Raw genomic sequence first — 13,677 nt, 5'->3', positions numbered from 1 at the left:
CTAAAATGAAACTGTTCTAACTGACTAGAACTGGAGCAAACTAAATGTCGAGAATTGCAATTTCTAAGATACTCCATTCTAAACTAGTTGCTCAAAAAAAATAGGAGCAACTCAGGCCGAAACTTGACCCCATAAAAACAGATTGTAAAAGTTTCTATAGGTATGTAAAAGGGAAAAGATTAGCAAAAGTAAATGTGGGTCCCTGACAGGCTGAGACAGAAGAAATTATAATGGGGAATAAGGAAATGGCAGAGAAATTAAACAAGTACTTTGTGTCTGTCTTCACAATTTACATGCTTCAAAATTTTAAATTTAATTCTTCTGGTTTTGTCAGTTGTAGAGATTGGAAGTGTATTACATAGGGTTACACAGGAAATACAGCACAGAAACAGGCCATTCAGTCCAACCAGTCCATGCTGTCGTTTATGCTCCACTTGAGCCTCCTCCCGTCTTTGCTCATCCAACTCTTATCAGCATAACCCTATATTCCCTTCTCCCTCGTTTATCTAGCCTCTCTGTAAATGCTTCTACAATATTTGGTTAAACCACTCCGTGATAGCGAGTTCCACATTCTCACCACTCTCTGGGTAAAGAAGTTCCTTCTGAATTCCCTATTTGATTTCTTGGTGACTATCTTGTATTGATGACCTCTGGTTTTGCTCTTCCCCACAAATGGAAACAGTCTCTGTATCTACTCTTATCAAGACCTTTCATAATTTTAAAGATTTCCATTAGGTCACCCCTCGGCTTTCTCTTTTCAAGAGAAAAGAGACCCAGCCTGTTCATCCTTTCCTGATGGGTATACCCTCGCATGTCTGCTCTTATCCTTGTAAATCTTTTTTGCACTCCCTCCAGTGCCTCTGTATCCTTTTTATAATATGGCGACCAGAATTGTATGCAATACTCTTAAGGCCAGAATTTTACTGGCGCTGAGACGGTGGGTTTGGAGGCGGGTCAGCTGTCAAAATGGAAATGATTGACAGCGTGTTGGGAACTCGCTGTCAACCCGCTTCCATGCTAGTCTCCCAGGGGTCTGGTCGTTCAGCAGTTAACAGTCCCGGCGCCAAGCGGCAGGGTAGGCAATTCATATCATTAAATGTTAGTTAAAAGCCAATTAAAGACAATTTTACCTTCTACGTACTATTTTTCCAGCTTTTTGTTGAGGTTCATGGCGCTCGGGGATCACGTCAGGTAAGTCGTTCGGGTTTTTAATGAGCATACCTTCTTCTGAATAGTTGATGGCTGCAAATGTGGTATAAAAGCTACCATGTCACAGCTGTTCACTTTTCAACCTTAGAAGCTGGAGCCTTCAAGATTTGGAGGACACTTTGGAGCTTTCTGCAGTTTGGAAGTGTTTGGAGTAAACTCTTTATCCACTGTCACCTCCTTGGAACAACCTCTCGCCATTGACAGATTGCTTCGGTCATCTCCACTTCAGAATCGGTGCCCTTGAAAAAAATCTCACTTTGGTCCTCAGAATCACACCACGATAATCCCCAACACCAGCAGCACCAACAACACCACCAACCTTCTCTGCAATCACCTGATGCTGCACAGGGCATCTGCACCTGACCACATTGCTGCCAGGGAAGGCCTCACCATAGCCAGATTTACTTAAGTTGATGCTGTACACCCTGGCTGCCACATGATGTGCCAGGTTAGCACCACACCACACCAGCACAATAAAGCATCCCTGCAATGACCAAAGCCATTCCTCACCATTGTGTGTGTGGGGCGGGGGGGTCACATCGTTATGTCTCACCATTCACTGCAACTCACTAAGCCACTTCCAAAGGTGTGCACAAATCTGTCCCAAGAATGCAAAGTATTCAGAATAAAGATTTCAATGTGTGCCAACATATTAACAGAAACTTCACATGAACATTGGCTAAAACACCCAAGTCCCTACCCTTATATGTTAATTGGTATGATTGGACTAGGATGACCTCCTGTGCAATGCCCAACCAGGTTGCGTTGGTCTCCGAGGGAGGTCTCTTCTGCCCATTGGAAGGGAATAAATCTTTCTGTGTGCTGTGACTCCCTCCATAAGCATGTGGAGCGAATCATGTGAGGGTCTGGGTGCATCCGTGCACCTTTGTGCAGTACGTGTCTGACTTGCAGCACCTCAATTCTGTAGAACATTGATTTTGACAGTTGTGCTTTCAATGTGGACATGGTCCCTTTTAAGGAAACCGGCTGATGACGCATCATCAAATAACGTCATCAGACCCGCTTCCTTTTAATTGGCTGGGAACCTCGCTGGGCGGTTTTAACAAGCCCCATCATAGTAAAATTACTTGGAGAGAGTGGGCTGCAGCCAGGATCGGGCTGGAACCTCGCTAAAGAACCCGGATTCGCCACAGTTGGCAAAATCGTGGCCCAAGTGTGGTCTAACCAAGGATCGATACAAGTTTAGCATAACTTCTCTCTCCTACTTTTCAATTCAATCCCTCTAGAAATAGACCCGAATGCTTGGTTTGCTTTGTTAACATGTGTCGTTGCTTTCAGTGAATTGTGTGTTTGTACTCCGAGCTCCCTTTGCCCTTCTATCCCACTTAGATTTGTACTTTCCAAGTAATATGTGACCTCCTTTTGTTGAATTTCATTTGCCAATTATATGCCCATTCTTCAAGTTTATTAATATCTTCTTGTAATTTGCAGTTCACCTCGGTCTTGACTAACTTCCCCCCCGCCCCCCCCTCCAGTTTGGTGTCATCTGCAAATTTAGAAATTCTATTGATTCCAAAATCTAAATCGTTAATAGAAATTGTGAACAACAGTGGTCCCAGCACTGATCCTTGGGGAACACCACTTCCCATCTTCTGCCACTCTGAATTGCTACCCTTTACCCCTGCTGTCTGATTTCTGTTATGAAGTCAGCTCGTTATTCATTCTGCTACTTGTCCTGTGGCTCTGCATGCTCTGACCTTATTCATTAATCTATTACGTGGTACCTTATCAAAGGACTTTGGAAAATCTAAATCAATTACATCTACTGCATACCCTTGTCTATTCTCTCTGACCTCTTCAAAAAATTCAATGAGGTTGGTCAAGCAAGACTTTCCCTTTTGAAATCCATGCTGACTGTTTATTATTTTTTTTGGTTTCTATTTGCTCCATTAGTAGGGATTCCATTATTTTTCCTACCACCAATGTTAAGCTGACTGGTATATGCCGGGGCTCTTAAAGACCCAGCTAAGAGAGCCCTATACAGCCAGCGCCTCACAGCTAATCTGGCGTGCCTTGATGACCCCGAGATGCTGAATGCCCACAGCGCTTGGTCTGCCCTCCAGGTCTCCAAAACCAGTGCCTGTGAAGAGACACTTGGTTACTCAACCAGAAAACACCAGGACTGGTTTGATGAAAATGATCAGGAGATCCAAGAACTAATAGATCGTAAGCACAGAGCATTTCTGAGCCTTAAGCACCAACACAACTCGGGAGCTGCAAAGCAATGTTACAGATGGCTCAAGGCTGAGATCCAACAAAAAACCCAGGACCTGATGGTGGATGGAGAAAGCACAGGACATACAACAACTGGCCGACAGAGGATACTTCATTGCAGTCAAGGCGACCTACGGTCCAAATTCCCAAGGCCCCACCCCACCCCTGGCCAAGAACGGGGAAACACTCATCAAGGACACCGAGGCTGTCGAGGCCTGCTGGAAGGAGCACTTAGAAAATCTCCTCAATCGAGACTCTGCCTTTGACTCGAGTGTTCGCAACTCCATCCTGCAACATGTGACCTGCCACCACCTCCATTAAACCCCAACGCTGCACGAGGTAGGCAAAGTAATAAAACAGCTCAAAAATAACAAGGCTATGGGTGCGGATGGAATTCCTGCTGAGGCGCTAAAGTATGGCGGAGGAGCGCTGTTGGCGGGGATACATGACCTTATCTCTCTCATTTGGAGGGAGGAGAGCATGCCGGGAGATCTCACAGATGCAGTGATCGTGACTGTCATGTATCTCACATTACTGTATATAACTGTATCCTACCATGCTATACATGACTGTAACTGGATATGACCTGTAACAATAAGCATACCTTGCCACCAGGGGTGCACTTGCAGGAGACACTCCATACTTGTCCCACTGTGGTATATAAAGGGAGGTCTCAGGCAAGTGCAGCACTGGAGAGCTGGAATTAAAGGTGCGGGTCCTGAGTGACCTTGACCTCAGCATGTGTCTCGTGTAAGTCAGTACATTAGAGTCGGGACTTAACAGTGACCATCTTTAAAAAGGGGGACAATCCGACTGCGGAAACTACAGGGGAATCTCCCTGCTATCAGCCACTGGGAAGGTCGGCCACTGGGAAGGTTGTCGCAAGAGTTCTCCTCGACTGTTTTCTCCCTGTGGCCGAGGAGCTCCTCCCGGAATCACAGTGCGGATTTTGTCCCCTGCAGGGCACAACGGACATAATCTTTGCAGCGCGACAGCTGCAGGAAAAATGCAGGGTGCACGCCAACCCCTATACATGGCCTTTTTCGATCTGTCAAAGGCCTTTGACATTGTCAACCATGAGGGCTTATGGAGAGTCCTCCTCCGTTTTGGATGCCCCCAAAAGTTTGTCAACATCCGTCGCCTGCTCCACGACAACATGCAAGTAGTGATCCTTACCAACCGTTCCATTACAGACCCAATCCACGTCCGGACCAGGGTCAAACGGGGCTGCGTCATCGCTCCAGCCCTCTTTTCTCAATCTTCCTTGCTACCATGCTCCACCTCAGTCAACAATCTCCCCGCTGGAGTGGAACTAAACTACAGAACCAGTGGGAAGCTGTTTAACCAGGTTGCCTCCAGGCCAGGTCCAAGATCGTTCCAGCCTCTGTCATTGAGCTGCAGTATGCGAACAACGCCTGCGTCTGCGCACATTCTGAGGCTGAACTCCAGGATATAATCGTATTCACCAAGGCATATGAAAGCATGGGCCTTGCGCTTAACATCCGTAAGACAAAGGTCCTTCACCAGCCTGTCCTCGCCGCACAGCACTGCCCAGTCATCAAGATTCACGGCGCGGCCCTCGACAACGTGGACCTCGGGAGCCTTTTATCAACAAAGGCAGACATTGATGCAGAGATTCAACATTGCCGCCAGTGCAGTCTTTGACCGCCTGAGGAAAAGAGTGTTCGAAGACCAGGCCCTCAAATCTACCACCAATCAGGTCTACAGGGTTGTAGTAATACCCGCCCTCCTGTATGGATCAGAGGCCTGGACGATGTACAGAAGACACTTCTAGTCGCTGGAGATGTATCATCAACGACGTTTCCGCAAGATCCTGCAAATCCCCCGGGAGGACAGGCGCATCAACATCAGTGTCCTCGCCTAGACTAACATCCCCAGCATTGAAGCACTGACCACACTCGATCAGCTTCGCTGGGCAGGCCACATAGTTCGCATTCCAGACACGAGGCTCCCTAAGCAATTGCTCTATGCGGAGCTCCTTCACGGCAAACGAGCCAAAGGAGGGTAGCGGAAACATTACAAGGACACTCTTAAAACCTCCCTGATAAAGTGCGACATCACCACTGACATCCGTCCTAGGTGGAAAAAGTGCATCTGGGAGGGTGTTGAGTTCTTCGAATTTCAACACCGCGAGCGTGAAGAGACCAGGTGCAAGCAGCGGAAGGAGCGTGCGGCAAATCAATCCCACCCCCCCTTCCCCGATGAATGTCTGTCTCACATGTGACGGTCTGTGGCTCTCGCATTGGACTGTTCAGCCACCAAAGGACTCACTTTAGGAATGGAAGCAAGTCTTCCTCGATTCCGAGGGACTGCCTATGATATAGTTGCATGGACATGTTCTATCTCCCTTCTTAAATACAGGTATTGCGTTAGCTATCTGCCAGTCCTCTGGCACTACACGTCTAACGAATTATTGAATGTGTAGTAATGCCTCTGCTATCTCTTCCTAGATTCTTTTAAAATGCACGGATGTAATCCATCCGGACCAGGGGTTTTATCCTCTTTGTGTTTGATCAGTTTATTATTTCTCCCCTTTTTATTTTAAATGCAGTTATCTAATTTCTAATCTCATCATCCAATGTCACGTCCACCTGTTCGGTCTCATTGGTGTACTGAAGCAAAGTAATTATTTAATATTTCTGCCATCCCTCTATCGCTGCCTGTGATATCCTGTTCATTCCCCATTACTAGATCCAGTCGTGAATCCTCCCTTGTTGGGCTTCTTACATACTGGGTTAGAAAAGAATCCTGCACACATTGTAGAAAATCCATTCCCTTATCCCCCTCTTCTGGCCAATTAATACCTGGGTAATTGAAATCCCCCATGATTATTCTATATTTTTTATTCATTTCCCTAATTTGTTTGCATAATTTTTCCTCCACCTCCCTTCTACTAATAGGTGGTATGTAGACTATCCCTATTATGCGATTGATCCTTTTATTATATTTTATCTCTGTCCACGTGGATTCTGTTTTTGTTTTGCTGATAGCTGGATCACCTTTTTTCTACTGCCATTATGTTATCCCTAATATGTACAACTACTTAACCTCCCTTTCCCCCCCCCCCCCCCTCTATCTTTTCTAACTATGTTGTGCGCTGCAATGTTTAATTCCCAGTTCTGATTTTCCTGTAGCTATGTCTCAGTAATCCCTACTATGTCTGGTTAATATAAAGACGAGGTGGTGCACAATGGGAGGAAGGGATAGATGAGGTAATAAAGGGTGGGATGAGGTCATATCTTGGTGACTTTTAAAAAAATATTGGCATGCACCCCAATCAGTACCGTCATAGAATCTACCACTGAAGTGGGTCTGGGTTAAGTCAGCAGCAGTTTAGAATAATTAACGAGACATTCTTTCCCCCTTTGCCGTTTTTCCTCATTATTATTACTATACTACAGGAAGTGAATGGTTCTGCAGTAGTTGGAAACCCTTTGGTGCTTCACCCACATGGCCATTCTAAAGGTGTAAACTTGGAACGTTGTGCTCCCCACCTCTTGTCCAGCAGAATGGGGTGGGAAATACATAGGGAGCTGCTGTATTGTCTTCCTACTTTACTCCACTATTTCTGGGATTTTCCACTGTAAGTGATCAGACATAGACATAGAATACATTTGTTCAAATATGGGCGGGCATATTCAAAGGCTTGCAAGTAACAAGAACATATTATCTTGTATCATCTATTTATGCCTTAGCAACCCTGGGCAATAGGAACTCCTATGCCCTCTGAGCATCCATTACTGTGCCACGCTGTGGGGGTCATTTAATTTTTAAAGGGCATAGAGTTACTCCCCAGCTCCACAAAATTGATATATTTTAAAAAATGTACACACATTTTCATCTGCCAGGAGGCAGCGACTCCAAAATGCAGATACCTGACACCTACTTCAATGATTTTTCTCCTTTCCCCATAATGTATTTCCGAATCTGAGGAAGGACGTTCTTGTTATTGAGGGAGTGCAGCGAAGGTTCACCAGACTGATTCCAGGGATGGCTGGACTGACATATGAGGAAAGACTGGATCAACTGGGCCTTTATACATTGGAGTTTAGAAGGATGAGAGCGGATCTCATAGAAACATACAAGATTCTGATGGGACTGGACAGGTTGGATGCGGGTAGAATGTTCCCGATGTTGGGGAAGTCCAGAACCAGGGGACACAGTCTTAGGATAAGGGGTAGGCCATTTAGGACTGAGATGAGGAGAAACTTCTTCACTCAGAGAGTTGTTAACCTGTGGAATTCCCTGACGCAGAGAGTTGTTGATGCCAGTTCATTGGATATATTCAAGAGGGAGTTAGATATGGCCCTTACGGCTAAGGCGATGAAGGGATATGGAGTGAAAGCAGGAAAGGGGTACTGAGAGAATGATCAGCCATGATCTTATTGAATGGTGGTGCAGGCTCGAAGGGCCGAATAGCCTACTCCTGCACCTATTTTCTATGTTTCTATGTTTTCCTCGCAACGAATTATTGCCTCCAATTCCCCTGTTTTATTAAAGACACTATGTGCATTGCTGTACAGACAGTTTAACTCATGTTTAATGGCAGTTCCTCTCACTTCATTGTTGACTATCTTTTTACACTCCTTTTCTATAATTCAGTTTATTCCCTGGCCATCAATGTCCTCACTTACTTTATTCTTCCTATGTTCTCCTTTCCTGTTTTGTTTATATTTTGGCTGGTTTAATTTCTTGTAGACCCCTCTCTTCCCCCCCCCACCCCCAATCCTACTAGTTTAAAGCCTTTACCACCTCCTTATTTACCCTTTCCGCTAGGACACGGGTCCCATTCCAGTTCAGGTGGAGCCCGTCCCATCAGTACAGCTCCTTCCTGTGCCAGTACCGGTGCTAGTGTTCCATAAAAAGGAACTCCTCATTCCCGCACCAGCTCTTTAGCCACTTGTTAATTCTCCTGATCTGACTGTTTCTATGCCTGTTTGCATTTGGCTTGGTTCATAATAGAGATTATTACCCTCAAGGTCTTCCTTTTTAAATTTGCTCCTAACTCCTTGTATTCCCTCAGCAGTACCTTCTCCCTGTTCCTCCCTATGTCCTTTGTTCTATCATGGACGACAGCAACAAAACAACTGAATTTAATGCCTCCCTTTCCAAATTCCTCTCCAGCTGCCTCGAGATAACCCTTATCCTGACACTGGGTAGGCAACACATCCTTGGGATTCTCATTGTGGCTGCAGAGGATGCTTATCTATTCCCTTAATTACAGAATCCCGTATCACTACCACACTTCTATTCTGCTCTTCCCCCACCTTGGACAGCCTTCTCAGACACTGTGCCTTGGTCTGCATTGTGGCTGTCCTCCCCGCAATCTTTCTCCTTGTCCTCACAGGTAGCGAGTACATTGTACCTGTTGGACAGGACCAATGTCTGTGGGACCTCTTTTTCAACCTCTCTCAAATCCTCGCTACCCAGCTCCCTAACAGTCACCCTCCTTTTCCTGAACCTGCGCTTTCCTCTGGGGTGTGCTTGTTTTCTGGATAAAACTATCCAGAAATTCCCCCTTGTGTTTTGGAGTGTGTCTAGCACCCACTCCAGCTCAATGACTCTGAGCCGGGGTGACTAAAGGCAGAGACATTTCCTGCAGATGTGGGAATCTGAGACAGTCTCGCTGTCCACAAACTCCCACATACTACTGTCCTGACAGATAGCCTGCCCTGCCATCCCCAATCTTATTTATTTGCTTATTGATAGCCTGAATTAATTAAATTAATTAAAGTTTTTATCCCAACGATTATTTATTATATTAATTAATTAGTTGATCTAGTTAAGTTATTACCATTATAAAATATTGGTTATAGTTCCCTAGCTCTTTGTTTAAACTACTGCCTAGCTTAGAGACTAAAAACACGATGTAATACCAACCAGTCACCTATCTGCTGTCCTGTGGAGGCAAAAGCAGCACCTCCTTCCCCCTCTGCTCCGAATTCCCACTCTCTCAAACTTGGGAATTTGAACACTCTGTTTAAGTGCACTCCGTTTATGATCACTCTGTGCGTCAGCAGATAGTGTGTTGGTATCCTGTACTACACCATCTAACCCACTATCCCAGATTCCTTTGTGCATTAACTTAGGTTTCGATTCAGAGGGAATGAGGGCTGTGGAAGGGATCTTCTGCATTGGCACAAGAAAGAGTATTTAGAGTTAACCCCAGTCAAAGTGACTGCTGTAGTGAGAATGCATTCACAATTGTTGGAACATAGTTTTTTTTAATGGAGACTGAGATGCATAAATCACATAAAATGTCATGTTTGGCATAAAGTCTATTGTTCAAAGAAGTTAAATATGTGCTTATGTACTTTATCCTTTTTAATTCATTTATTGGTATGGTTTTTGAAAGGGGAGTACTTGGATATAAGATTTCATTTTTCCTACTTTGTATGTTCTCTTCTTAGAATTACTGTTAAAGGGGTACGTCCACAGGGTCGTTCGTGGCACACTCTGACTCCTGTGACAGATGATCAGATTTTCCTTTTTGGAGGACTAAGTGCAGAAAGTCAACCTCTTAGTAAGTGCATATACACAATTTCTTCTATGTTGTATGTAGATATTGCTGCAGTCAGATCTTTTTTGGAAAAGTGTTGCTAGATATTTTTTATTTTCTCCTCTAAGGTACTGACTTGGGGTACAGTTTCACGAGCTGTGACAGACCACCCGAACTCCAAATCCCACCCGACCTCTTCCTCTCCCCATTCCCCTGACTCCTTCTCCCCCCTTCTCCACTATTCCCTAGTTTCTACCTCTTCACCTGACCCCCGCTCTTGGTGGGGGGAGGCAATGCTGCTGCGGAATTATAACACACAAAAAGCTCCCAGCTGCGCCATTCCGGGAGACCTCTGGGCTACCCTATATCTGTCATTTTGAATCGTGATAGTGATGAGGCAGACCAGCGAGCTGCAACGAAAGATGTAAGGGGACCATGGTTCAGTCATCCATTTTATGCTGCATGTTAGCTTGGGGAAAGTGCCTGTGTTATTGATCGTCCTCTGTTAAATTAGTACTTGGTCTTTAAATAAAGGTTAGTAAATCAGCTGATTGCTGGGTGTGTTTTGCTAAGGTTAGAGTTTAGTTCTACTTGATAGTTCCGAGTGTAACTAGAGGGATGGCAGGGCAGCTCAATCCCGTGGATTGCACATCCTGTGGCATGTGGGAAATCCTGGATGTTTCGCGCAGCTGGGATGACCATGTGTTCAGGAGGTGTCTCCAGCTGCACCAATTCGAGCTCTGCGTTTTGGAGCTTAAGCAGCGGCTGGAGTCATGCGGTGCATCTATGAGACTTCAGAGCTACGCGGATAGCACGTTTCGAGAGTGTTCACCCCGCAGCTTAAGAGTGTGCAGGAAGATGGGGATTGGGTGACCGCCGGACAGAAGAGGAGGACTCGGCAAGTAGTGCAGGACTCCCCTGAGTTCATCTCGCTCTCCAACCGATACTCTGTTCTGAGTACCAATGATGGCGATGGTGGCTCTGACTTCACTCCCCACGGCACCACGGATGGCCCAGCTGTATGGGGGGGGGGGGGGGGGGAGGAAGGAAGAAGAATGGAAGAGCTATAGTGGTAGGGGATTCAATAGTCTGGAGCAGACCGGCGTTTCTGCGGCTGCAGACATGACTCCAGGATGGTATGTTGCCTCCCTGGTGCCAGGGTCAAGGATGTCACTGAGCGGCTGCAGAGGATTCTGGGGAGGGAGGGTGAACAGCCAGAGGTCGTGGTCCATATCGGCACCAATGACATAGGTGGGATGAGGTCCTGCAGGCAGAGTTTAGGGAGCTAGGAGAGAGATTAAAAAGTAGGACCCCAAAGGTAGTAATCTCCGGATTACTCCCGGTGCCATGAGCTAGTGAGTACAGAAATAGGAGGATAGAGCCGATGAATACGTGGCTGGAGAGATGGTGCAGGCGGGAGGGCTTTAGTTTCCTGAGGCATTGGGACCGCTTCTGGGGGAGGTGGGACATGTACAAGCTGGACGGGTTGCACCTCAACAGAACCGGGACCAATATCCTCACGGGGGGGATAGGGAAAGGAGTAAAGCTAGAATTAGAAAGCAAAAATAAAGAAAGTGAGTTTGAAGAAGAGGAAACAAGCAGGAAAAAAAGGTAAAAAAACAAAGTTAAAGGCACTTTGTCTAAATGCACGTAGCATTCGTAACTAAATAGATGAGTTGACGACACAAATAGATGCAAATGGGTATGATCTGATGGCCATCACAGAGACATGGTTGCAAGGTGACCAGGACTGGGAATTAAATATTCAGGGGTATTTGACAATCTGGAAGGACAGACAGAAAGGAAAAGTAGGCGGGGTAACTCTATTGATAAAGGATGGAATCACTGCAATAGTGAGAAACGATATTGGCTCAAGTGATTAGGATGTTGAAACAGTTTGGGTGGAGATGAGGAATAATACGGGGAAAAAGTCACTGGAAGGCATAATCTATAAGCCCCCTAACAGTAGCAATTTTGTTGGTAGGAGTATAAACCAGGAAATAGAGGGGGCTTTTAAAAAGGGGAACAGCAATAATCATGGACAAATCCGATTGGTCAGGGTAGCCTTGAGGAAGAGTGCATAAGGGACGGGTTCCTTGAGCAGTATGTAACGGAACCAACCAGGGGGCAGGCTATCTTAGATCTGGTCCTGTGTAATGAGACAGGATTAATAAACAATCTCCTTGGAATGAGTGATCATAGCATGGTTGAATTTCAAATTCTGATGGAGGGTGAGAAAGTTGGACCTCAAACCAGTGTACTAAGCTTAAATAAAGGAGACTATGAAAGGTATGAGGGCAGAGTTGGCTAACGTGGACTGGGAAAATAGATTAAAGTGTAAGACGGTTAATGAACAGTGACGTACATTTAAGGAGATATTTCACAACTCAAGAAAAATATATTCCATTGAGGAGAAAAGGGTATAAAAGAAAAGATAGCCATCCGTGGCTAACTAAAGAAATAAAGGATGGTATCCAATTTAAAAACAAGGGCATACAAAGTGGCCAAAACTAGTGGGAGGACAGAAGATTGGGAAACTTTTTAAAAACCAGCAAAGAATGACTAAAAAAAATGATTAAGAAAGAGAAGATAGACTATGAAGGTAAACTAGCACGAAATATAAAAACAGATAGCAAGAGGTTTTATATGTATATAAAAAGAAAAAGAGTGGCTAAAGTAAATGTTGGTCCCTTAGAGGACGAGACCGGGGAATTAGTAACGGGGAACATGGAGATGGCAGAAACTCTGAACAAATATTTTGTATCAGTCTTTACGGTAGAGGACACTAAAAATATCCAAACAGTGGATAGTCAAGGGGCTGTAGGGGGGGGAGGAACTTAACACAATCACAATCACTAAGGAGGTGGTATTCAGTAAGATAATGGGACTAAAGGCGGATAAATCCCCTGGACCTGATGGCTTGCATCCTAGGGTCTTAAGAGAAGTAGCAGCAGGAATAGTGGATGCATTGGTTGTAATTTACCAAAATTCCCTGGATTCTGGGGAGGTCCCAGCAGATTGGAAAACTGCAAATGTAACGCCCCTATTTAAAAAAGGAGGCAGACAAAAAGCAGGAAACTGCAGACCAGTTAGCCTAACATCTGTGGTTGGGAGAATGTTGGAGTCCATTATTAAAGAAGCAGTAGCAGGACATTTGGAAAAGCAAAATTCGCTCAGGCAGAGTCAGCATGGATTTATGAAGGGGAAGTCATGTTTGACAAATTTGCTGGAATTCTTTGAGGATGTAACGAACAGGGTGGATAAAGGGGAACCAGTGGATGTGGTGCTTTTGGACTTCCAGAAGGCATTTGACAAGGTGCCACATAAAAGGTTACTGCATTAGATAAAAATTCATGGGGTTGGGGGGAATATATTAGCCTGGATAGAGGATTGGCTAACTAACAGAAGATTGAGAGTTGGGATAAATGGTTCATTTTCTGGTTGGCAATCAGTAACTACGTACTGTCTGTGCGAGCAACAAATGCAGCACTAACCAAGACCTCTGAGCCCCGACTGCAACTCCCTTTAAATAATGTCCTGGATTAGTTTCTCCGCCATGTGCAGTCGAACTTTTTAGCAAACGAACGGAAAACAGAGAGTCAGGATAAATGGTTCATTCTCAGGTTGGTAATCAGTAACTAGTGGGGTGCTACAGGGATCAGTGCTGGGCCCTCAACTATTTACAATCTATATTAACGACTTGGAAGAAGGGA

General features: G+C 45.2%; 1 protein-coding gene across 9 annotated transcripts in view; it reads left to right on the top strand.

The window, feature by feature from the left end:
* LOC139263384 (kelch domain-containing protein 1) overlaps nucleotides 1-13,677 on the top strand; it is a 127,487-nt gene that overhangs the window by 66,616 nt on the left and 47,194 nt on the right. For all 9 annotated transcript variants that reach the window (XR_011593132.1, XR_011593133.1, XM_070879393.1 and 6 more), the window contains one exon: nucleotides 9,876-9,988. Coding sequence is in view for 7 of the 9 variants with exons in the window: in XM_070879393.1 (XP_070735494.1) it covers nucleotides 9,876-9,988 (113 nt within the window). In the remaining 2 variants the exon portion in view is untranslated. The remainder of the gene's footprint in view (nucleotides 1-9,875; nucleotides 9,989-13,677) is intronic.

This window comes from Pristiophorus japonicus, chromosome 4, assembly GCF_044704955.1.
Source record: "Pristiophorus japonicus isolate sPriJap1 chromosome 4, sPriJap1.hap1, whole genome shotgun sequence".
NCBI lineage: Eukaryota > Metazoa > Chordata > Chondrichthyes > Pristiophoridae > Pristiophorus > Pristiophorus japonicus.
Note: the sequence above shows the minus strand (reverse complement) of the source record. Positions and strands in the feature narration are given on the sequence as shown.